We start from the raw sequence: 24,014 nt of genomic DNA, 5'->3' as shown, positions 1-24,014 counted from the left end.
TGCTTGGCAACGGAGTTCTTGTACCTATTTCCGTCTTGCGCCGTAGAATTTCCGGCATGTGGGAAAGACGCGGGCTGCTTACTGGTAGGCATGCTTGAACTGTTTTGCTTGGGTTTTTACCTTTCCGGGAATGCCAGCAAACATTATGCGACAGCTTTTGTTTTGCTCAGAGCTTTTCTCGAATAACTAAGCATTTGTGTCTGCTAATGTTTACTGCCTGATATGTGGGGAAGCTAACAGCAGTTAGCTTCACAGACTGATGTAGCTTCAGTTTGTAAAACAAACAGATGTGCGGTTCATCTGTTGGTTCGCTTAAAACACTTGTAATCCCAACCACTGCAGGCTCGGAATCCCTCACGAAAGCTATGCTTTTTGAAATGCTCTGATTTAAAAGTCTAGGCATCACCATATGTCCCTCGTCCCCGTTTAGATCCGTTTCTCTTGCTCTTAACACCATGTAGAGGACAGAAAATTCACCTGCTTCCAAACTCAACAGACGTCAGGACGAAGAGATAATCAGCGTTATTCACTTCTTCCTGAATGTTGCATATGCTTCTAAAATATAAACATTGTTTGGAAATCTTTTAGTAATTTCGGAATCATAAGAGAACATTTGTGCATGCAGACAAACAATTTACCACTTTTCTTTTGCGCTTCGATATGCCACACTTGAATAAATAATCAAAATGCAAGTATACAATTAAATAATAAAAATTTAAAAAGCGTGCACAAATAATTTATTAAATAAGCAATTAAATAAATGCGTTGTTTAATTTTGTATTTAATTGTATTTGTTTTTATGTCATAAAAAGCATTTGCAATTTTTTTTAGATACTTTTTATTTTAATTGTTCCTGCAACACCCCCATAAATATATCTGCCAGCCATGAGTTAATTAGACAAATACTATTATCCATTTGCAGTCTAAATAATCCTATTGTGAACTGCAACACAGAAACCACGATATAATTAAGGACATTTTTAAATAATTATGCGTTAGCATCTAATGGCATGATATTTTAATTCAGTTTTATATTTAATCACTCACTGATTAATTTTGAACAGCTTGTATTGTAAGTTTTATTTTAGTAATGACACGCTGTTCTTAGATTAGAATTTATTATATTGTGTGACAGTAAGTGCCAGTTTCAAGTGTTTAAATGCGACGTTCTGGCTTTGTTCTCAGGAGTTAATAGAGGAAAGTACAGTTTGGCAGGAAGTTACTCATATGTGCCTCAAAGGAACGTTTTTGGAATGAAAGAAGATTTTGCTGACAGCATTGCTAATTGCATCATATTTCTTTAACCACTAACGGCCTCCTCAATTCAACTCATTTGTCTTAAAAAAATAGTAATAATTCTGTTTGGACTTTGTCAAATAACTCCCAGCTGGATAAATGTAATTTTCATGTTATTCTGTCACTCTTTTTTTTTATACGTCATGCAACTACTAAATCGGTTGTGTTTTTTTCTTTTTTTCCCCTAACATTTAGTGATTGCAAAGTCATTCTACTCCAATACAAATACATCCAGATCTGAAACGGCAACCATGAGCAGCCTGGATGGATGCCAGCGATTTTATTCTAGTTGCCGTGACAAACCGACCGTCACCGGTGATTCATCAGACGTCCAGGAGCTCGCCAAGGAGCCTCTCCAGGGTCTGAAATTGGCATCACACGCAGTGCTGGACACAGCCCAGCAAAGAGGCAGGTTGAAGTGTTCTAAATGCGGAGGGTCGAGGATGTTCTTCTGCTACACATGCTGCTCATTAGTGGGTGACAACATGCAAGAAATTCCCGTAATCAAGGTCAGTGAGGTCCTAAAAAAAATCCACTTAGTGTTCTTTCAACGGAGTCCATCTGGAAAATTTATGTTAAATGTTTCGCGATGTGATTTGTGATTCAGATATTTTTCGATGCAACATCAGTGATGAACTTTCCTGTCGACCTAACTCTTTCATATTGCTGTGTTTTGCTCAGCTTCCTGTGAAGATAGACATCATCAAGCATCCGAATGAAACGGACGGGAAGAGCACGGCAGTCCACGCCAAGATTCTTGCACCAAACGACGTCACGATGCATACCTACCCCTGCGTTCCTGAGTTTGAAAAAGACAAGGTTAGATGGGTTTCAATAAATCCTGGAACTTGTTTTGCTCTTAAGATGCTATTAGGAATCATTGGGTCCTGGGAGATAGAGACCTTGCTCTGTAATCTACGGGAAACTGCAGAGCTGCTGCCCTGTGGCGTTTGTGAGAGTATCAGCAGAAGCCATGTACTGTCAGTGGTCATAAATGGATGTGGCTTAATAGGGTTTTTCCATATTTTCTGTAACATTTACAGTGCATAATAGTTTTAAGTGCATACAACTGTTTTTCAGTCATTTTGGTTTTTCTCTATTGATTCCTCTCACTTTTTTCTGTGCTCTTGCACCTAATTTCAAACAGCTAGTTTTAGATTTGCCGTTTTAAAGGCTCTTAACTTTATTGTATGAGTTTTATTCTCTCCTCCCTCTCTCAGCTGAGTTGTACTCATGTTCTACCTTTTTCTCTTTTGCTGCTTCTCAAGTTTAGCTGTGCATAAATCAAAGCACTGCAGAATCGGCAGATTTTATAAACTCCTTTTGTCAACATGGAAGTGATGCTATTCCGCTCGGTGTCTCTGCTTTTATTTTTTTCCTAGGTAGTGTTGGTGTTCCCAGGCCCGGGGGCTGTTTCAGTTCAAGAAATGATCCAGTGTTTACGTGACGGGAGTAAAAACAGGTCCGGAGACCCCTTTGAGGAACCCTGTCTAAAGAGGATGAAAAGTGAAGCTCACACTGCCACAAACTCTGCTAAGGACGCACAGACAGGGAACCCAGATGAAGCTCAGAGCTCAGAGTCAAGGGTGTACCCGTTACAGAGGGTGGTCTTCATCGACAGCACCTGGAACCAGAGCAACAAGATCAGCACAGACGAAAGGCTTCAAGGTAGTCGTCAAAGTCGTACTCTGACATCAGGGGAGTAACTTGGGTGACGTTCATGTTGCCATGTTTAGATTTTTTTATTTATTTATCTTTCTTCTCTAGGTTTGCTCAAGGTAGAACTGAAGACGAGAAAAACTTGTTTCTGGCGGAGCCAGAAAGGCAAACCGGACACTTACCTTGCTACTATTGAGGCTATCTATTATTTCCTCAAAGACTTCCACCAGCACTGCCTGGGCAAGGAGTACTCTGGAGAATATGATAATCTGCTGTTTTTCTACTCCTACATGCACTCACTGATCAACAAAGCCAGAGCTTCTGCTGGAAAGTCCTGATGAAAGGTGTGTGGAAAGAACAAAGTCAGCTGAGTGGGAGTCTTATTAACAGTTAATTTAAAAGCCTTTGTGTATTATTTGATCTAATTTTCCATTGCTTGAACATTTTATTTCATATGGAAGGCTGACATCACTTTGCGTAAGAATATGCAATAAAACCCAGATTTCAAAATGTAGGCATGTGAGTTTTTGAGTCGGTACATTTAAGAAGTGTTGTGGCGATCTGAAAAAAACATACAAAGTACGTAAAACACTCATGGATTTGTTAATGTGAACAGAAAATAATGGCGCTTTGTTTTCGTTTACAGTTGCAAACAAAATATTCCATCAGGATTTGAGCATCAATCATTCCAAGCTCTGATCATCAAGATCAAAATCACTGCAACTTAAGTGATTAAAAGTTGCTTGCTTTACTTTCAGTTACTGATAAACATGTCAAATACCTCAATCACCAAACTTTTATTTTATTTTATTTTTTTGAAGACTCAGCAGATTTGGAAGAACTTGACTTCATCAAATACTTACTAGTTCAGAAGTTTTTCTTTTTGTGATCGTAAGATTAAGATTGTGACAGAAAAACCAGATCCACTACTACAAGTGACTCAAATATGCTATCCGGATATGGGGGGGGTCTCAACTAACGTTTTCAGCTGTGGTGGAAGAAGCATCATCGTCTTTTAAGTGTTTTAGGCTAAGCTAATCGATACCATAAACTTAGAAAGCCTTTCAAGAGAGTGCCAGGTAGAAAACTCCAGTACCCGAGTCTTTGTACTGGCTGTGACCTCAGTGAAGAACCTTTTGGACTAAGAGATTACCACACTGCTGGCATTGCTTCTCTGATTCATCTAAACGCCTCTTTTATCCTGCGCTGCATCACTGTTGCATGCCCAAACAAACCTTACCCTCCTGCCCTACACATATACAGAAGGCATTAGCATGGAAATGATTATCGTCGACCCAGTTATACGTTTTGGTTAAACAATCATTGACATCAGCCAATATCAACGCTAATGCCGAAATACTGCGTTTCCAACCTTTTGTAGAGGTGAGCAAATCAGTCAGCTAAACATCAAAGTCGGCCAGTTTTCCCTTTGATCTGCGATTGGCCGGCACTGAGCACTGAAATACTGAGAAACAGGTTTTTCTTTTTATGTACAATTACTACATCAAAACTAGGAACTCCCACTATGTTTGGCTTGTAAAATGCGTTGACCAGCTACATGTAAGTTTATGGCCTTTGCCGAGTTTAATTACAATCAGATGAAGGTTAGAAGGATACTTTGATGGATAAATGAAGATATGATTGTAATTCCTTCATTTTCAAATCTATGAAACTTCTTTTTTTTTCTCTTTTATGGCGCTGTAGTCCTCGGAAAAGATCAATCTGAATCGGTCAGATGTAATAGGAAGATCCTGACTGGTTTGTTGCTTATCTTTAGCATTTTTGGTACCATCATCTGTCATGATGGTCTGATAATCTACTGCAGTTAGACTCAACAACAACAGCTGGTGACATATACACAGTCAACACCCAAATCATTCATACTTCTGGTAAATTACGCATTCTTAAAAGCTACACTAAAAATGTGTGTCTTCCAAGATTTACGCCAGAAACTGTTGGATCGTATTTTACAAATGGAATCTCGTTTTGTTGTAACGGTACAAAATTTTGCAGATGGCATTTGCACTTGAAAGGAAAACATATTAGAACATATTTGAATATTTTATTTACAGTTCAGAACACATTTGTCCATGAGTTAATGCACTTTATTTTTTAATCAAACATATGAATTGTAGCCATCCAGACACGAAAACCGATATTTTACAAGCACACACACTTGTGTGTGCATTTGTTGACGCTTGCAACCTCCTGGGATTGCATGATTTTAAATATGACCGTGACATGGCAGTGGAAATGTATTATGCTTTATTCTTTGCAGATCCAATAAATCTCTAAAAATAGCCAGATCCTTAAATCATTTCCTGCGAATGTGGATTTAATTTTTACAGGAAAAAAGGGGATGAGTTGTATCTAGTAGTAGACCTCTCTGATCTTTGCCTGCAGTGCGTCACATGTTTTCTTGGCATCTCCCAGCAACATTGATGTATTGGGTTTGTAGAAAATGGGGTTGTCCACCGCCGCGTAGCCCACTCCCAGTGTACGCTTCATCACTATGACCTGTAGGGAAAACATACATCAAGTCAGTTCTATAGGCAAGACGCTATATATACATCCAGTTAGAGTTCATAGAATATTCCCAAACAGACCTGTTTGGACTTCCACACTTCCAGCACAGGCATGCCGGCAATTATAGAATTGGGATCTTCTTGTGCAGCAGAATTCACCGTGTCGTTTGCTCCGATGACCAGCGTCAAGTCCGTCTCTAAGGGTCACCGACATTCACACTTTTAGCCACGAGACAGATAAAGGATAACGCTCCGCTCCCCGTCTCACTCTGTCATAAACAAGAACCATGTGTACTAGACGGCGTGCTGGTTGCTAAGAAAACACCAACGGTTGTCCGAATAACATGGCATGTCTGAATATTAACACACACATGCGTGGCAGCTGCAAGTGTAAATGGAAATGTGGACGTGTTTAATACACAAAGGCTGATATTGTAATTTTATCCTATACTGTCCTGCCAAAGTGATAACCATGCCTCAATAAATACTACGTTTCTGTCTTCGTAATTTATTTTTAAAAGAGTTTGCCTGGAAAGTCGTCATTGATCTCATCCATCTCCAGGACCACGTCATAGGGGACGCCGGCTTCAGCCAGGAGAACGTTGAGCTGGCCGGGCATGCGACCAGCCACGGGGTGGATACCAAACCTGTCAGAGACACGCAGATCGAAAGTGATTCGCTCTGATCAATCATCCTCCTGCTTTTTCTGAGAATAATAAAACAAAAAAAGCGCTTGTCTCTTTAAAATGAGTACATGTAGCCCTAAAGAAATATACGGCCACACGTATTTTGCAAAAATGCAAAGCCATGCATCATTTGTTTATACACTGCTCAAAAAAATAAAGGGAACACTTAAACACTTAAGTGTTCCCTTTATTTTTTTGAGAAGTATATTTTCTCTTCTTCCATTATCTTGTCATCTATCTTTGCCATTCTTAGTGCATATATCTGCTATGCAACCTGCTGCCATCAAAAAACTTGAGTAAACACAAAGAATCCAATTTTTATTTTTCTAGATGTGTACAGATGGAAAGGTGCCTACTACAAACTGTTAACTTTAGAATGAATAGATTTGCATCCTGCACTTTTTTGTAAAAAAGGAAAAAAACATACATAGCTGTCCTTCGCTGTCACATCAAATCCCAATAAAATGTTGGTATGTGAAATCTAAATAGCCCTGAAAACCTCTGACACCAAGATCACTTTGAAAGATTGGAGGAAAGTTTGACTCCTCGGACAAGCAGTAACAAGCTGTCGCTAAATTTTGATTAAAACCAAAATAGTGTTATTTGGAAACTCCAGAGCAAGTACAGAGAAATAAAATACAGATAAATGAAGTAAACATTGAAAGGATCCAGGAACACACATTTCTGAGAGCTATTGTTGATGAAACGGTCACTTGGAGAGTGAATGTTAGATATATACAGAATAAAGTATCAAAGAGCGATTTTATACTAACTAAAGCCAAAAAGTTGGTTAAACAGAAAACACTGCACATTCTTTACCGCTCCCTGGTTTTACTCTAGCTCAGTTATTGTGTAGAGACATAAAATTACCTTGCAGACATTAGCTAAACTGTGAAAAAAAAAGCAATAAGAATTTTCATACAGTTGTCTATTTGGATAACACAAACTAATTTCTAAATTATTAAAACTTACTGACTTTATAAATTATAAAGAGCGTGTGTATCTTATTTAAGGCCCAAAATAAACCAGACAATATTCAAAAACTTTGGGGTGGGGAGGCAACAATACAAAAAAAAAACTGTACAAAATTACTCACCTGACAGTCTTGCCTTGTTCTCTTAACATCTTCACCATGTCTGCTATCGGGTACTGGGCTTTGGCTGCACACAAACCCCAGCCTAAACAGGAAAAAATAGTTAAAACACGAGTTAGGAAATCACACTCCTACGCTCTATATTACAAGAGCAAAATTTCTTAGATCTGGGTTCTTGATACACATCAGCACCATTGTTCACATTTGAATAGAAAAACACCACAGTCCAAAACCATCAATCGTGTGTTCTTTATTCATTTTGCTCTCCTCTCTGCAGTGTCCTCGTCCTTATTCAAATCCCAGCAGTTCAATAAGTCTGAGATCAATCTCCCTGAGAAACTGCAGCGTTATGTATGATAGATACGGGACCCCTGCGTGCAAAGAACCGTTTTGCCTCACCACTGTTTAACCCTGGTGGTCATGTTCCTAACAGAGTTCAGCATAGCCTCTTGTTAAGATTTTCTTCCCTGTTGTTGTTGTTCTGAAGGCAGTCACTCATGACCTGTATGGTAATTCCCCAGACAGCCTCAGCCTTCTGTTTCCTCACTGCCCTCCTTTGTTGTTGACAGCACATGGAGAAGTCTAGAGCCTGGACCTAATAGTTGCTTCGACTTTTCCCTGTTACTGTAATCAAAGCAGCGTGTTGGACCACACAGCTGTCCTCGCGTTGGTCCGGGGCCATTAGGCAACAACAGCGAGACGCGTTTCCAAGATTTTCAGAATGGTTGCTCTAGCTCAGGCTGCTAAACAACAACTTATTTGTCAGATAGATCTGGCTTTTCTTTTGTGAAGAAGAAGAAAAAAAAAAAAACATGAACTGGTAATTATCTCAACAATCATTTTTTTATGTTGGTTAACAGATGATTCCAAAATCGACTGCTAAGTGCACTGCTCCCTCTTGTGGTGCCTGATCTTTTCCTTTTGTTGTCTCAAATGAATTAATCACCACCATCAGTCACAGTCACTGACATTTCCAGAGGATTGCAGGATTTTTCATTACTGCCGTTTGGATGCATCTTTTGGCAGAGCGGTCAGACTGAACCTTTATTTTGTCAGGTAAATGGAACAAAAGACAGATGTTATCACAGAGCCAGACTGTCTGAGCAGAGCGGAGAATTCACTCTGTTGGGTCATGATATCATCCCACGCTGCAGCTGTGCCCCACCTGAAGCAAGATCAAAGTTAGATGTTGGTGTTTCCCAAAAGTTCTTTTGGAGTCTCTCTCTTTTTCTTTTTTTTTGGGAACGTTGCAATGTGGTTACATCTGTTTTGAGCTAATTTTTCAACAAAAACGTCCAAAAGAAGCAGAAACACTCCCACACGGGGACATGCGATACTTCTGAACTCGTTCAAAAAGAGTTTTATGAATATTTTTGTTTTTGTGCCACATGCTATGACAGTGTTTGATGCTGAGTTTTGGCATTATTTTTAATGTTTGTTCATAAAGTTTGTGTAACAGAGTGTCCACGATCTGTTTAGAAAACAGACAAAATGTTACAGCAGGATAAAATGGCGAGTTATTCCCAGGTTACTCATCAAGAATTTCCTAATTAAAACATGTGTAGCTTTTTTTTATTTGCAGATTTATTGGTATCCAAATCGTTCCATGAGTGGAACTGCGAATTTCTGTATGATCGACTGGAACAAAATGTTTTGTCCCGGTTGCGATTGTAGGCCTTCACCTGTACATAACAGAAAAACAAACCATCATACAGAGAAAAGATGCAATCCTCTCCGCAGTTACTCTCACTCCTGTTGAAGATGTGCAGAGATTTAAAAGAAATCATCATTTTAATTGCAGTGATGTAATTTTCCACTGATTTTATTCTAGTACAGGGGAGGGGTTGGGGGGGGGGTACTCCCACATCGGCAAAATAACACAAAAACAATATCACACTCAATAATTAGTGAAAAATAACTTTAACTGAAGCATTTTTAAATTATAACCTCAAATATTTAATTGAGTTTGAATGTATTAAACCTTTTACTTAATATTTAATGACTCATTGTTTTCCCTGGGGTGTAATGTTTCTTTTAGCCTTTAGCTTGCTGGGCAAAGATCAATGTTTATCCTGCCACCATGAAGAGTGAGGGGACAGTGAAATGTAAACATTTTACTGTAAGGGAACTGCAGCAAAGAGTGGCATCTGGGGTCTCCAAGTCTCCATGACAACCATTAGACAGCATCTACATACCAACTAGTTGGTAGAAAAAAAATACTTTCTGTCCTATCATCACAGGAAAAAATGGAGGTTGAACTAACCGGAGACGTTTGTCTTGTTAGGATGTGATCAAGATTGAGATTTTCCAAATCATAGGACGAGTATATTAAAGATAGCCTAACACCCACGAGTATGTACGGAGGAGGATCTGTCATGCTGTGGGCCTTGTTATCCTCCAGCGTGCTGGAGTGCAATACCAGGAGGTTGTGAAGTTGACTGAGAATAGGTAATGACAGTTTTTTCTTTCCTTTTTTAATTTAATGTGCAATGATCCAAGACAAAAGGTCAAATCAATGTATAAGTGATATATCAGACAAAAAAATCAACTTTCTTTGCCTGCTGCCTCAGTTCTAAATACCCTGTAACACCTGCTGTGTGAGCAGGAGAGAGGAGATCATGAGATCATTCAGGAATCTGGATGTTCTGGACAGAATGTGCGAAATGAGAATGGTTGAAAAATCCGTCTCTCTGTTTGATCCAACTTTGTGAAACGGAGGAGAAAACGTATTGCTGCTCTAAGGGAGCGGAGATTACAAAAACAGAAGGGAGGCAATAATTGTGAAGTTACTTATTTTGTTAAAAGCAATTATTTCTTAACACAGGAATTTTCCAATGTACTAAAACTTCTATGGTTTTTAAGATTTTCAGTGCGAGATAATAATAATAATAATAATAATAATAATAATAATAATAATAATAATAATAATAATAAAGCAGGAGTACTTGAATGTTTTTCCACATGTAGTGCTAATACTTGAGGATATGAATGTGTTAACTTTGCAACCATGTAGAATCAGAGATGTAAAGAAAAAAGAAAAACTGAGGCTGTAATCATAACATACTGGATAATCAACACTCAGAAATACTGCATGCTGGTTTTTAAAGTCTACCTGGAGTGATGATGACGGTGTTGGCTTCTTTGATGATGTCTATAGTTTGCTCCACATTGACCTCGGTGTGGGTGCCGACGATCTCCATGGGCTTCCCACCTAACGTGGAGGTGGTGCCGTACCCTCCCATGATCACGTTGGGCAACGAGCGGTTCATGGCCTTGGAGGAAAGAAGGAACCCCATCTCAGGTTCTTATCACAAGCGCATCTACTCACGCATCTACTCACCACACACATGATGTACGAAAGGATGGCGCCAGAGGAGCCGATCAGGGCTCCCACAATCGTCATGAGGTTGTTGTCTAGCAAAAAGCCCTCAGCACAGAGCGCCCATCCTGAGTAGCTGTTCAGCACAGTGATGACCACCGGCATGTCTGCCCCACCGATAGCTGCTGTGAGTGTTACACCCTGGAAGAAAGGTGTGCAAGCTTCTGTGCTACTCAGTTTCGCTACAAAGCTCTTCGCAGTTTAAACATACTTGGCATCTAACAAAGTGAAGCGTCAAATTTCATCAGCTAAAATATATAACCGAATCCAGACCGGTTTTTGGGACTTTTTTTTTTTTTTTTTTTTTTCTGAAAATGTGTTTCCTCAAAACCGAATCTTTGCTGCCTCATCTGTTTGCTGCTCAGATGTTGCTGTAAATCTCACCATGACAGCTGAAAGCCCGGACACCCCCATCAGGCAGCCCATCCCGGTGCCGTAGCTGGAGCTGAGCATAAAGGGCACCATGCCTCCCATGGACGCCGCCATCAGACCGGCGTTCAACATGTGTCGACCAGGCAACAGCAGGGGGGCGGAGTCCAGGATGCCTACAGGCAAAGAGCAATTATTTTCAAAAGCCAGAAATGATTGTCAATCGTTTGTAGGGATAATTGACGACATAAAACACAGAGCGCAATTAGTTTCAAGCGCCCCTTTGGAGATCCAGATGTCTCTGCGGAGGAATCTTATTACAATCTGTTACAAGACAACAACTAATCCTGCAAGCAGAGCCACTGCCCTGTGGTCAACAAATCACATCTTACCAGAATGTTTCTCATGTGTTCCCCTTGATCAGTTCACACAACAGTTTAAATAAAAGAGTGCTGATAACTGCACGCAAAGCCCCAACCCTGACCTGGACTCCACAGAGGATTTGGCTTTAACCACCAGGAGACAGTCAGTGCAAGTGGATGGATATATGAAGCTCTGCGTGTTTTGGTGTCTTGTAAAGGTATTCAATTAAACTTTTGTATCTTTTGTTAGTTTACAGCTGCAAACTGGTGTTTACAGGGAACAATGTGACAGACCAATACAAAGTGGAACATAACTGAATTATTTTTGCAAGGCATTGTATCTCGCTAGTAGACCAGAACCTCGGTTTTGGTGTTTCATAAACTTCTAAGCTGGAGACCCACAATAACAAAGGTCATCATGGCAAAAACCATCCTTAAAAACATAATTTATAACGTTTTTAATGTACTTACTGGGTAAATAATGTGCAGTTTAAATTTAACCTAAGGTCTGAAGGCAAGCTCAGGACCCCCCACAAAGTGTTTCTCAACCCAAAAGGTCTCCGATGCATTTGAATCTCGGAAAAGCTGAAAGCAGTTTTGGTCAGCAGCTCCAACCTTGCAGCTTTCCGTAGGCCACCAGAGATCCGCTGAAGGTGACGCCTCCAATGTATGTGCCCAGGTAGGCCACGGTCTTCAGCACGCCGGCTGCAGGGTGAGTTTCCAGGTGAGGGAACTCGATCATGTACTCGGCGACGCAGGTGAGGACAGCCGCGAGTCCCACCAGGCTGTGGAAGGCTGCCACCAGCTGTGGCAAGTCCGTGATTTCAATACGCTTGGCGATGGTGAGGCCTGCGGTCGAGATGTGACATCAGTAAGTTATTACTGTTATTATTCAAATTATTTGAAAGCGAAAAAGAGCTAAATGTTATCAAGCCAACACCTGTTTTCCGCTACAAAGCCAAAGTAAGCAAAGTAGTCAGTTGAGTTTGCTGAAAAGAGATGTAGCTGCAGCACTGATGCATATGCATGTATGGTAAATTAAAGGGGCGGTATTGCTTTCCAGCACATGGTGCCATTTTAAAGCATAATCAAATAACTATATGTTACCTTCAGTTGCTATAAAAGTGCCACATATATCAAATATGACTTAAAAGAAATTTGGCTTGGTAATTAAAATTGGGCCTCTGTCGCTTTAAAAACTCCTGCTCTTTCCAGCACTGCGCCTTGAGGAAGACGTCACTCCTCTATTAACACATTAATGATGTTTTTCACGAGCTTTACACTGAAAATTAGCTCGTACTACCTTGATACTTCAGGTATTATTGCCTTGAATATCATTACCTGGAAAATCAAGGGAATACCGTGATACAATTCCTTTTGATGTTATTTGCTATAACATAATGTAAAGCTAAAAAAAGCCCATTTTACATAACAGCGCCCCCTTGAGGATTAGTAATTGTCTTACGCAACACTAAAACTAAAAGATGAAATCTTTCATAAAGACTCAAGTAGAGAATTGCAAAATTAACAAGGCTCGACTACTGTTTATTGGTGTCCACAGAAAACACCTTCAGAGGCTTCAATACATTCAAAACAGTGCAGCCAGGATCCTAGTGAGAGCTCATAAATTTGATCACATCGCACCTACTCTTTACGAGCTTCACTGGCTTCCTGTAACTCATAGGATTCAGTATAAAATTGCTCTTATCACCCATCACTGTCTATATGGAACCTCACCAGATTACCTGAAGGACCTCCTTATTTCACATTCAACTTCTAGATCCTTACGATCACAAGCCTGTAATCTTCTCCACCTTCCTCGATCAAGACTAAGGACTGTGGGTGATCGAGCATTTGCTGTGGCTGCTCCTCATCAATGGAACTCTCTCCCAGACTATTTGAGAGCCCCGCAATTATTGTCCAATTTTAAAACTGGCTTGAAAACCTTTCTTTTTAGACGAGCCTACTCCACTCTTAAATGACAGTCTTTTTTTTTAATTGTTTTTGATTGCTGATTTTATTTGTTTTTAGCTGCACCGTGTAGCACTTTGAGATTTTTATTAATGAAAAGTGCGTTATAAATTAAATTTATTATTATTATTATTATTATTATTATTATTATTATTATTATTATTATTATTATTAAGATATATACTGATGTCTAAACTGTGCTTCAAAAACCAATAGTTATTGCTTTCTTTCTTTGCAGGTTAATAATCTGATCACCCAGCATGTTTCTATGTGGGCTAGATAGTGGAGAACAATACTATATTAGACAGTGTTAAAAAGGGAATAATCAGTGCCAGAGAAGGGACTTTCTAGCGTCGCAGTGCTGTGTTAGAGCTACAACACAGAGATAGCTTTAAAAACACATACCAAGGGTCCCTCCAGTGGCCATAGCTAACGACATCTGAGACAGCAGCTCTGGCGACGGCTTGAGGGCGCCGATGGTGGCAGCAATGCCCCCTGCTACTCCCATCATGCCCAGGGCGTTCCCCAGTCGAGATGTGTGCTGGGCAGAGAGGCCTGCCAACGCCCCGACGCAACACAAGCCTGAGCCCAGGTACATCATCTGAGGGAATTAATTAAAGAAATTGAAAAAAAAACTCAGTCAAGTCACACAAAAAAAGCAATGACCAATATAAGTATATGTATTTCCCTGAAGTTGTGTAAAACTGGTAGATTAGAGACCGTTCCCTCACCTGCTCTATGCTGTAGCCAGCAGCCAGTGAAACTCCGTATCCTCCAACAAAAGCGGCCCCCGGCAACAAGTAAAGGTAGTTGTATTCAGGAGGGTCAGTGGGACGTTTGAACATGTCCAGCATTCTCTGGGTGATGAGGAAACCACCTGCACAGGCACACCAAAAACAATCCACAAAAATAAAAAGTAGCATGCTCTTAGCTACACAGCTAATAAATTATGTTCTCCTCTGATGTGTCCGTGACGACTGTCAGACCAGCGATGTTGATGGATGAAACGAAGGCGGCGGCCAGGGCGAGAGTCTCAGGCAGGCTGGAGGGTGCGAGACCTCCACCCATCAGCACCAGACCTCCTACCGCGGTCAGGCCTGTGAGGCAGAACGGGCAGCATGAATAACAGCAGAGGGCCACACGAAGCTCCAGACTGTACCCTGACCCCCTGACCTGAGATAGCGTTGGTGACAGACATGAGAGGCGAGTGCAGAGCAGGGGTCACCCCCCACACAGTGTGGTATCCCACAATCCCAGCCAAACCGAACGTTGTGACCATCTGAGTGAAAGCTGCGTTTGGGGAGATGATGCCCAGAGCCAGACAGGTGGACACACCTGATGTAAAGACAAACAGCAGAGAAGCATCATTAACATGTGAGCATTTTCACAGCTTTTTTTTAAAAGCTAGGATCCCTCAAACTGCACTCTTTAGATAGCTTTATTACCCAAAATAGAAGAAAGTGTGCCTGCTGAGTTACCATGTCATTCATTTTAAATCTTTCTTTGATATATTCTCATACTATTCTGTAGAGCTACTGAGGTTTTAAACATAAACAGCTCTAAAGCACTTATAATGTGGCTGTAAATAAACAACAACACACAAGTACAGGATTAAGAATCAGGCCTCATCCAGACAAAAGAACACGCATGTTCTGTTCAGTTTTTATAGATATCCTAAGGGCAAATTTGTTTACAACAAGCAACATATATAAAAGCAACAAAAAAAAACCATCCACTGCCGGTACAGGACAACTACAAATATCAAGAGAAATAATGGATCATCTCAAAACATAGCACATAATAGACAAAATTAACAACAACATAAAATGTGTCCTATTTTAAAAAAACCTAAAAAGTGGTCTAGTCTGGCTATTGCAGTCTAAACCAGGGAGATTAAGGTCAGCAATGGCAGCAGGAATGAAAGAAACCTCGCCAGGTTCTGATCTTAGAGATCCTACAGCGGTGGCCAGATGGAAGAAGATGAAACTCGCTCTGAAGTGGATGTTGTGCGTTGTTAACGATCAGTTCTCACACGCTTGGAGTGTATTCTGGAGCCGGGCTTGCTTCATTCCAATTACCTTGCTTGCCACATTAGTGAGCCTCATCAACCAGTTTTTACTAGACAATTTAAAGAAACCAAACAAAGCCACGCAACAATAAAAATAGAACAGAATCAATAAAACACTGATAAAATAGAGTCACAGACTAAAATAGAGTGATAAAAAAGAGCCCAGTTTACTTTAAAAAAATTTTATAAAAAAAGAAAAGAAAAAAGGCGCTGCTGGACCTATTTACACCCTGCATCCGTTTTTCATTAAAAGCCTAGCTTATTATCAATAAGAGTTTATACTCGCTTACGATTTAGCTTCCAGGTTGTGAATGAAAGTGATACTGGACAGGGATTTATGAAGGTCAGTGAACATATCTTTAGTTTTGGATGCATCAATTGACCTGCATTAATTGCACTATGTTGTAAAGACCTCTACAATTGCACCTTTCTCAGTTTCACTGTCATTTAAAAGACTTATAAAAGAGTCATCAGCAAATTTCAAAGTGCGTCTGTTCTGATGTGTGCTCCTACAGGAACTGCACAAAGAATAAACAGCACCGAAGAAAGGACACCACCCTGCAAACAGGAAGGATAAGTGTGACAGCTCGCCATTAATTTTCACACATTGTGACCGATCTGACAGCGTCTAACAACCAGCCTACAAGATTTGGATTCAGATGAAACGCTGACAAAAGTTCATTCGCAAGAAGATAGGGCTGGGTAGTATTAAATGCAGATGGAAAATCAACAAACCACAGCCTTGGATGTGTTTTAGGGACCTCCAGATGCTCCACTAAAAGGTTTATTAAAAACAGAGTGGCGTCCTGCACACTCCCGCCTGATGAGCGGACTGAAGAGGACCTAAAGTGGCCAGCAGCCTGTTTCAGATCGCCCTTTTTCATTAACCTCTCAAAGCCCTCATCACCAAGGAGGTGAGGGCTACTGGTCTGAAGACATTGAGGACTTCATGGCTCTTATATTTTTGCAACAGGAACAATTGTGGCATGTTTCCACGCTTTACAATCTGCTGCTGAAGAGACTGATTAGAAATCGTTTTCAAAATTTCACTAAGTTATAGAGCACAGTGCTCTGTCATTTTGGAAAGTGCAAGAATACGCAAAATACAGTTACACTAGGTGTGTTACTGTCTTAGGAGCATGCACGTGGTGCTGACATGGTGGAGGTACAATATAATCATTTTTAAAAATTACATTTGCTTAGCCCTTCCCTTCTTCTCTGTTTGTGGTCTATTCTGATACGCTATTACAGCACCACATATAGTATTTTTTTGTGGATGAGGATAATCCTACATACAATCCCATGTTTCCAATTAACTTTTTAAATAAATAGAGCAGGAAAAACAGTTTTCTGAGCAACTTTGTTTTTCTTTGTCTCTTAAAGTGAGAAACAAAAGTAAGGCAAATTTTTTAAATGTTGTATATAGAGCTATGCTACATTTCAAACCAAAACTAGAGACGTAAAAGGAACACTTGAGGACACACTGATAAATATCTTGAGCATATGTGAAAACATGTAAAATATTAACCTTTGTATTTATGTTTAGAGCATAACGTCCTGAACAAATCTCTTCTGTCTGACAGGTAAGCGATTCACTCCAATGACTCCAGTGGCAGAACAGAAAAAATATGTAAAGAGCACAAATACCATCGTACTCATGCCAAGTGGCTAGTTCTGCACGCCTCCAACAAAAAGACTGACAAAAACATCCATTTGGGTAGGGATCTAGATTCGTAACGTCAACGATTGTCACTTTGAAATGCATGTTGGGAAGGAACAGCAGCTCAGCTTCACATTCAAGCACCTAAAATACACAAAATGCATGTTTTTTGTGTGTTTTTTTTCTTATGGTTTGCTCTAAAGCAGTGAAAGATAAAGGAATAAGCAGAGACTCACAGACATTTGAACAATTTTCTGCTTCGTCCAACCTTTCCTCGAGCTTGATCTAATCTGAAGAATGTACCTCAGAATGCAGTGGAGCTAAAACATCCACAACAAATCTATAGATGAATATTTCCCCCCTGAATCTGACGCTTTGTGTCTGACCTGCAGTGTAAACGCCGGCAGAGGTCAACGTGCGGTTAAAAGGGGAAACTGTTGCAGCTTTTTCGGCCTCCAACTCTGCCACGGTTTTCTGTTTCACGGGGGCCGGCGGGGTTGTTTTAGGCAGTGGAGACGGGAACATGTTGTGACCTTCCTGTTCAGGCAGAGAAAAAAAAAAACACAAATATACCCTAGTGAGCACTAGTAAAAGATCCATGAGGTATACATGTTAGAGAATTGAATATTTGTGTGATTTGCATTTTGGAACATCTGGACTGGATGCTGGGAGTCCTGCAGCAGGAGATTACACTAAGCAAACAGCGCTCATCAACCAGTTAGCAAGGGTTTTGCAGATGAATTTACTTTAGAAAGACTTGAATCATGCGTCGGTCCACCAGCAGTAAGTCGATATGCCCTACCGACCTTGCACAATTTCACTGTCGTAGACATTGTGTCCAAACCAAAATTCTTGGAAATGTTTTCAGTTTGAGCCTTACCCAGCTGGAACTGGTTTTTTTTTTGACTTGACTTGACAAGATGTGATAGCTCATGCTGAGAGGGAAGAGAGGACGCCAGCAGAGACTTTTACAGCAAATCAAAACCAACCTTCATCACAAGAGTCCCACGGATGACATGGTCGATTGTTCCATAGTCAAATTCCTCGCGGGGCTCATAGTGGAAGTACTCCTTGTCTGGACTGATGGCTTTCAGCAGCTTCAGGACGTTGTTGGAGTACAGAGTGCTGGCTTGTGTGGGCATGCGACTGGGCAGGTCGCTGTAACCTATGTGAGTGACTCCCTGGTTGGAACAGAAAACGTTCTTGATCTGTGAATTTTCCTCTGGGGTGAACAGGCTAGGGAACATTTTTATTGCTGTACTTTAAGACACAGACAGAAAGCTGACCTTGTAGACGTACAGATCTCCTGGCTTGGTGGTCTCGATGTTTCCTCCGGTTTCTGCAGCCAGGTCCACCACCACAGAGCCGTCCCGCATTGACTCGACAAACTCTTTCTTAATTAACACAGGAGCCTTTTTTCCTGCATGATCAGAGACAAATAATTGTAAACTAAGCTGAATTTGAAGCAAACTATTTTAAGCTAATATGGATTAAACTGAAAGCTTTGGGGCTGCACAGTAGCGCAGTTGGTAGCACTGTTGCCTTGCAGCAATAAGGTCCTGGGTTTTATTCCCGGCCTGGGGTCTTTCTGCATGGAGTTTGCATGTTCTCCCTGTGCATGGTGGGTTCTCTCCAGGTACTCCAGCTTCCTCCCACAGTCCAAAAACATGACTGTCAGGTTAATTGGTCTCTCTAAATTGGCCCTAGGTGTGAGTGTGTGTGCATGGTTGTTTGTCCTGTCTGTCTCTGTTGCCCTGCAACAGACTGGCGACCTGTCCAGAGTGTACCCCGCCTCTCACCCGAAACATTTGCTGGAGATAGGCACCAGCATCCCTCCCAACCCCATTAAGGGACAAGGGTGTACAGAGAATGGATAAAAGTTTTGGACTTGAAATGAAATGGGCTAACACAGTTAGTTCCCATTTTTGAAGCAGAACCCAAAAAAAAAGAATATCAAAATAAGGACTTTTGACAAATAAAGGCATCCGTTAGAATGGCCAAGTCCAAGTCCGGGCACTAAATCCACCTGAGAAATTCTTGTAAGCCCTTGAATATGACTGTTTGTGAATGCTTTTCATCCAATAAGACTGAAGTTACAGATATTCTCCAAAGAAAAGAGCCAAAATATTCAGTCCAATATGTGCAAAGCCAGTGGAGACAAAGTGTACCCTGCAGCTGTAAATATAGTGAAAGGTAATTCTCCAAAGAACTGACTTGGGTGGTCAAACACAAATGCAGGCCACATATTTTAGATTTTGATTTGCAGAAAAGTTTAATAAATATGTATCTTTTTTCTTTCAAGAGATACACATGCTTTTGCAGCGTACTGTAAATACCTTTTTCGACATACTTTTCACCGGTAAGCATCAGAGCTGAGTGTGTTATCTCCGAGCGGAGCCTTGCGAGTTGTTTATTAGCAAATTAGTTCATCCATCTTCCTGACATGCAGATCCCTGTAATCCATCTTGCAAAGTTTTGCTCAGGCAGGAGCTTTTGCACGGATGTTGGGGACCCTCCAAAGATTGAATAAACTTCAAGTCAGTTACCATGTTTGGATAAAACCGTGTGGAAATAAAGCCTTAGATCAGCATGTTAGCCTTGAAATCCATCAACAAAATCAGCAACAACTTGTGCTTTTAAAGTCTTGCCTTGCAACTCATTTCCTTTTTTTCCCTTCTTTTTCTTCTTTGACAATCGACTTAAAAAAAACACACTGGATGTATGCACGCCTCCAAATAAGAAACGGTAGGCCATTTATCTTAACTTTAAACACTTGAAGATAAAGAGAAATGGTTGAAGGTTTCATTGTTACCGACCTGGGATCAGTGCAGTGCTGATGACGATGTCGACGTCTTTACACTGCTTGGCGAACAGGGCCATCTCAGCCTCAATGAACTCCTTTGACATCTCCTTGGCGTAACCTCCGACCCCTTCGCCAGACTCTTTGATGTCTACTTCCAAAGGCTCTGCCCCAAATGACTTGAACTGCTCAAGTGCTGCTGGCCTGACAGGAAACAAACAGTCAGCTTTTCGTCAAGCTCACTAACCATCATCGCCGAGTCTGCCGGTCTGAAACACGAGGCGTCCTTTTCCTTTCATCTCATACCTGGTGTCAAAGCCTCTCACTATGGCTCCCATCGACTTGGCTGCCCCTGCTGCTGCTAAACCAGCCACCCCGCCTCCAATAACCAGGACCTGAGAGCAGCAGAAACATCAAGAGAAGAATCAGTTTGCAGTTTTTAATGTGTACGTAAAAAGAAAACGCCAAAGGTGGACAAAAGCCTCTCATTTCAGAAAAATCAAAAACGTTCAACTGAGGGTTACCTTAGCTGGAGGGACTTTTCCTGCAGCTGTGATTTGACCAGTGAAGAACCGGCCAAAGTGGTTGGCAGCCAGAACCACAGCTTTGTATCTGCCAAAATAACACATTTAACAAAACCACATTCTTTGTTGTTTTCTTATGTTTACAGTATATGACAGAAAGTGTGAGTCTATTCCTATTGATTTCTAGTAAGATATGACACAGTGTCTAATTTAATGTTTTTGCAATTATCTTTTGCAGGTCATGTAAATTTGCTGTCAAAATATATAAAACCTAAAGCTGCAGAATTAAAATAAGTAATGGCAACATTGACTTCTGTGTATTCAGAATTAGGCAGTTTATTTTAGGCTTGATTTTTAAAAAGTGCACCGTTGTCATTTATTAGGGATTCCTCTTTACGTGAACTGATTATAATTGGAATGTTTTCTGTTTTTATGAAAACAAAAGCAACTGTTAGGGTGTCCATATCTGTTGATATTTATATTTGCACTGCCACTGCTGAGCACAGGTCTTACAACTCAGACATAGGTCATATATATTGCTGTTCATAGAACTTTTTAACTACTTCTGTGCCAAACTTTTAACAACTCATTATAATGAAAATAAAATATTTGTGATAAACTGGTCGTCATATCATAACAACACATGTCCAGCTGGCTGAAGGGATTAGTTATTTGTATCTCAGGGTGTTAAAATGAAATTTATAAAATAAGTTGCTCTTAGTTTTACATTTATTTACTCTCAATCAGTGAATATCAAGTTCAGATGGATGGATGGATGCATGGATGGATGCTCTCATCTGAGCACATGACACACATCATCAGGCAGCGATACCAGCTGTCTAGCAACAGTGTTATTACCTCTTATCTGCGTGTTTGTCTGTACATACTGTACGTGAATCTCCGTGATTATCTAGATATTTCTTTACCCAGCGATGTTGGCCATGGAGCTGAGAGCGTCGTATCCCTGGGCGATGGTAACTCTGGGCACCTGGTCCATGGCCAGCACGGTGCTCTGCCTCTCTGACAGCTTCTTCATCAGGTCTGGATTCTGTGCCGGATAGATGAAGCTCACCAAGGTGGACTTGGGTTTCAGGAGGTCTGCTTCACTTAAACTGGGAGCTCGAACCTGGAAAAGAATGGGAATAAATGAGAGGCAGTGTAGATTACAGCACTTCAGATAGCTAAGAGACGATGTTGAGAGTAACAGAAGGAACTCGTGAAACCTTGAGGACCAAATCTGAGCCGAGAGCTCCCTTGACGTCGGTGATGGTGGCTCCTGCGTCCTTGTACTGCTGGTCAGAGAACTTGGCTTCATCTCCGGCTCCTCTCTCCACCTGCACCTTGAAGCCCTGCTTGACCAGAGCCTGAACCCCGGCGGGCGACAACGCCACCCGACGTTCATTCAAAACTGTTTCTTTAGGAACACCGACCACTAAATCTTTGTAGAGCACACCTAAGTGAACACACAGCGAGTAACAGTTAGGCCCGCCTTTCTCTAGAGGATCTCAGAAAGCATTTTCAGATTAATTTTTAAAGTTGTGATCCTAATATTACGAGTTTGCATGCTCTGGCTTTAGAGAGCAAGCGTGAGCCTGCAGCTGACATTGTGTGGCCGGGGAACAATATCATGTTGCACATTTCTTTGTCCATACATGGCTTGGTGACCTCGCCGCCATGGTGACATAAGTAGCAGGTGATTGGCTCTGATCCACTATGCTCGCAGAGAGGCCTCCGCTCCCGCAGGGACACTCAGAATTTCAACTTTAAAGCTTTCAGTAACCCCTAAAACCACCACAAACACTCTGGTGTCTCCACAGTGACGTTACAACAAAACACATGCATCTCTCCAGGAAACCTGTCAGGCAAGCAGTGAGGATTCAACATGTCACCTTTAACTGACCTACATGTTAGCAGCGGCCCACAAGTCAGCGAGTGAAACAACTGCCTGCTTTTCCTATTTTGGGAACATCTTAGCTAACCTTCTGAAAGCATTTTATGATCTAAGGAGTTTTCCACTTCTCTGGGCCACAAAAAGGCAACTTTGAGCTTTGAAGCCTTAAACTGGAGATGGAAAAAAAAACTAAATCAAGAGAGATTGTATCTGAGCAGTATAGTTCCTACCTCTGGAAGCCTTTTGGTCCCATAATACAGGAAAAGTCCTAAAATGCCTCCTCCCAAGTATTTTTTGATGACCCCTCCTCTGGGACAAAACCAGACAGGAGCTGGAGACGCAGCGCAGGAGAGTTGACATGGCTCCCTCGAACACAAGCAAGCAGATAGATTATTCTGTGTTAAGACTTCTTCTTCATCTGCTGTCAGACACCAGAGGACATCTTGATTCCCTCCAGAAGGTCCTGATTCCCCCAGTTACACACTCAGGCCGTCTGTGCTGCGAGGCCTACAGACAGCAGAGTGACATTTCAACTCTGCAGAACACAACACACACACTTTCACTCACTCGCGTGCTCTCTCTCTCAAGGCCTAGGGTTGATTACATGCAACGTTCCAGTTCGCGAGATCTGGAATTGTGACGACAGAGAGACGCAAAGGCTCAGTGGGGTCACAGAGACAGTTGAGTAAAAACGCACGATTCCATTCACAATTTAAAATGGGAAAATTATGTTCTGATATTTTATAACAATGTGTAACTCAATGTGGGAATTCAACTTGTTCTGAGAACTGCTTTCCTAAACAAAGTACTGCAAAGTTTTCACTTTGTAAGTCATTGAATTAAACTATCATTTGGTTTCTGAAAATGAGAAATGAGAAGGTGGATCAGTATTCTCAGGTTTGCCTCCTATTAGATCTGGCAAATGGCTCCATTGTTCCTCAACGGCAGCTTTGCTTGAAAGACCCGTAATTCCTCTTGATGATATTTTATCAGTATCCCTGCTATTCTGTTTAGATATAAGACATATGTTTAGAAATAAGAAGCAACAAGTATTACATCTGACTGCTCATGTAGTATATAACCCATCCTTGTTTTATCTACCTACAAATTAAAAGATGCTTCAACAGGTTAGAAATCCAATAAAATCATCATCAGTTAACATCACAAGCCATTAATAATTATAAAGTTAGCATGTACCAGAGGATACCTCCTCTCAATTTGATATTGAATATGTTATCAGCTTTACATTTCTAAGTTGTTCACACAATTATCTAGATTCGGTGTATTTTCTTTTCTGTGCACTAGATGGCAGCAGAGTACCAGAGAAAGAAACTTATTCTCAGAATGTGTTGGAGTATGACTTTTCGCTTTCACGTCAGCTGTGTATAAACACAAAAATATGTTTTATATTATATTATATTATATTATATTATATTATATTATATTATATTATATTATATTATATTTATTATATTATATTTTTCCGTATTTTGTAAGACCAGTTGTGAAATTGTTATTTTGCTTGGTTTACTATTATGTTGAAATACACTAATGAACTCCTATCTTAAAAGAGTGGTAAATTATTATTTGGAAATTTGAGCTGTAGCTAGGCAGTCAGAGACGGTGCTGACTGCCTAGCTATATTGTCAAATATTTGTTTTCCGCGTCAAACATAACTGCAATTAGCTTTAGTTTCCATGATCCATCCATTTGCAAACTTGCTTAAAATAC

At 40.7% G+C, this 24,014-nt stretch overlaps 2 protein-coding genes across 3 annotated transcripts; one reads left to right on the top strand and one right to left on the bottom strand.

Moving 5' to 3' along the window:
• On the top strand, positions 1 to 5,987 carry dtwd1 (DTW motif tRNA-uridine aminocarboxypropyltransferase 1). Of its 2 annotated transcripts, XM_008404606.2 has the most exons (6): positions 1 to 84; positions 1,492 to 1,805; positions 1,978 to 2,115; positions 2,679 to 2,964; positions 3,064 to 3,299; positions 3,602 to 5,987. In XM_008404606.2, exons 1-5 carry the CDS (start codon positions 57 to 59, stop codon positions 3,291 to 3,293), a joined length of 996 nt encoding a protein of 331 aa, XP_008402828.1. In that variant the 5' UTR covers positions 1 to 56; the 3' UTR covers positions 3,294 to 3,299; positions 3,602 to 5,987. The 2 variants fall into 2 exon arrangements, with proteins under 2 accessions (XP_008402828.1, XP_008402827.1); XM_008404605.2 differs by lacking the exon at positions 3,602 to 5,987 and having other exon boundaries at positions 3,064 to 3,469.
• On the bottom strand, positions 5,004 to 22,882 carry nnt2 (nicotinamide nucleotide transhydrogenase 2). Its single transcript, XM_008404607.3, has 21 exons — positions 22,514 to 22,882; positions 21,616 to 21,845; positions 21,319 to 21,518; positions 20,393 to 20,480; positions 20,175 to 20,263; positions 19,885 to 20,072; positions 18,355 to 18,488; positions 18,058 to 18,249; positions 17,455 to 17,605; positions 14,514 to 14,675; positions 14,327 to 14,437; positions 14,072 to 14,217; positions 13,746 to 13,941; positions 11,985 to 12,218; positions 11,023 to 11,183; positions 10,600 to 10,779; positions 10,372 to 10,531; positions 7,263 to 7,344; positions 6,009 to 6,127; positions 5,562 to 5,677; positions 5,004 to 5,472 (listed from the first exon to the last, which is right to left on the bottom strand). The coding sequence occupies exons 1-21, from the start codon at positions 22,641 to 22,643 to the stop codon at positions 5,326 to 5,328; spliced, it is 3,216 nt and encodes a 1,071-aa protein (XP_008402829.2). The 5' UTR covers positions 22,644 to 22,882; the 3' UTR covers positions 5,004 to 5,325.
• Between the last annotated feature and the right edge of the window lie 1,132 nt (positions 22,883 to 24,014).

Source organism: Poecilia reticulata, chromosome 3 (assembly GCF_904066995.2).
Source record: "Poecilia reticulata chromosome 3, P_reticulata-male-v2, whole genome shotgun sequence".
NCBI classification, from domain to species: domain Eukaryota; kingdom Metazoa; phylum Chordata; class Actinopteri; order Cyprinodontiformes; family Poeciliidae; genus Poecilia; species Poecilia reticulata.
The sequence above is the reverse complement of the archived record's forward strand: the minus strand, read 5'-3'. Positions and strand labels throughout refer to the sequence as shown.

What these genes read in the sequence shown, in the direction of transcription:
- nnt2 (XM_008404607.3), bottom strand. Translation starts at nt 22,643, where the DNA reads ATGTCAACTCTCCTGCGCTGCGTCTCCAGCTCCTGTCTGGTTTTGTCC. An exon ending in GTGAGAGGCTTTGACACCAG is followed by an intron (nt 20,073 to 20,174) that starts GTATGAGATGAA and finishes GTTTCCTGTCAG; the next exon opens with GCCAGCAGCACTTGAGCAGT. An exon ending in GGCCACTGGAGGGACCCTTG is followed by an intron (nt 12,219 to 13,745) that starts GTATGTGTTTTT and finishes TCTCGACCGCAG; the next exon opens with GCCTCACCATCGCCAAGCGT.
- dtwd1 (XM_008404606.2), top strand. Translation starts at nt 57, where the DNA reads ATGTGGGAAAGACGCGGGCTGCTTACTG. An exon ending in AAGACGCGGGCTGCTTACTG is followed by an intron (nt 85 to 1,491) that starts GTAGGCATGCTT and finishes CCTAACATTTAG; the next exon opens with TGATTGCAAAGTCATTCTAC. An exon ending in CACAGACGAAAGGCTTCAAG is followed by an intron (nt 2,965 to 3,063) that starts GTAGTCGTCAAA and finishes TTTCTTCTCTAG; the next exon opens with GTTTGCTCAAGGTAGAACTG.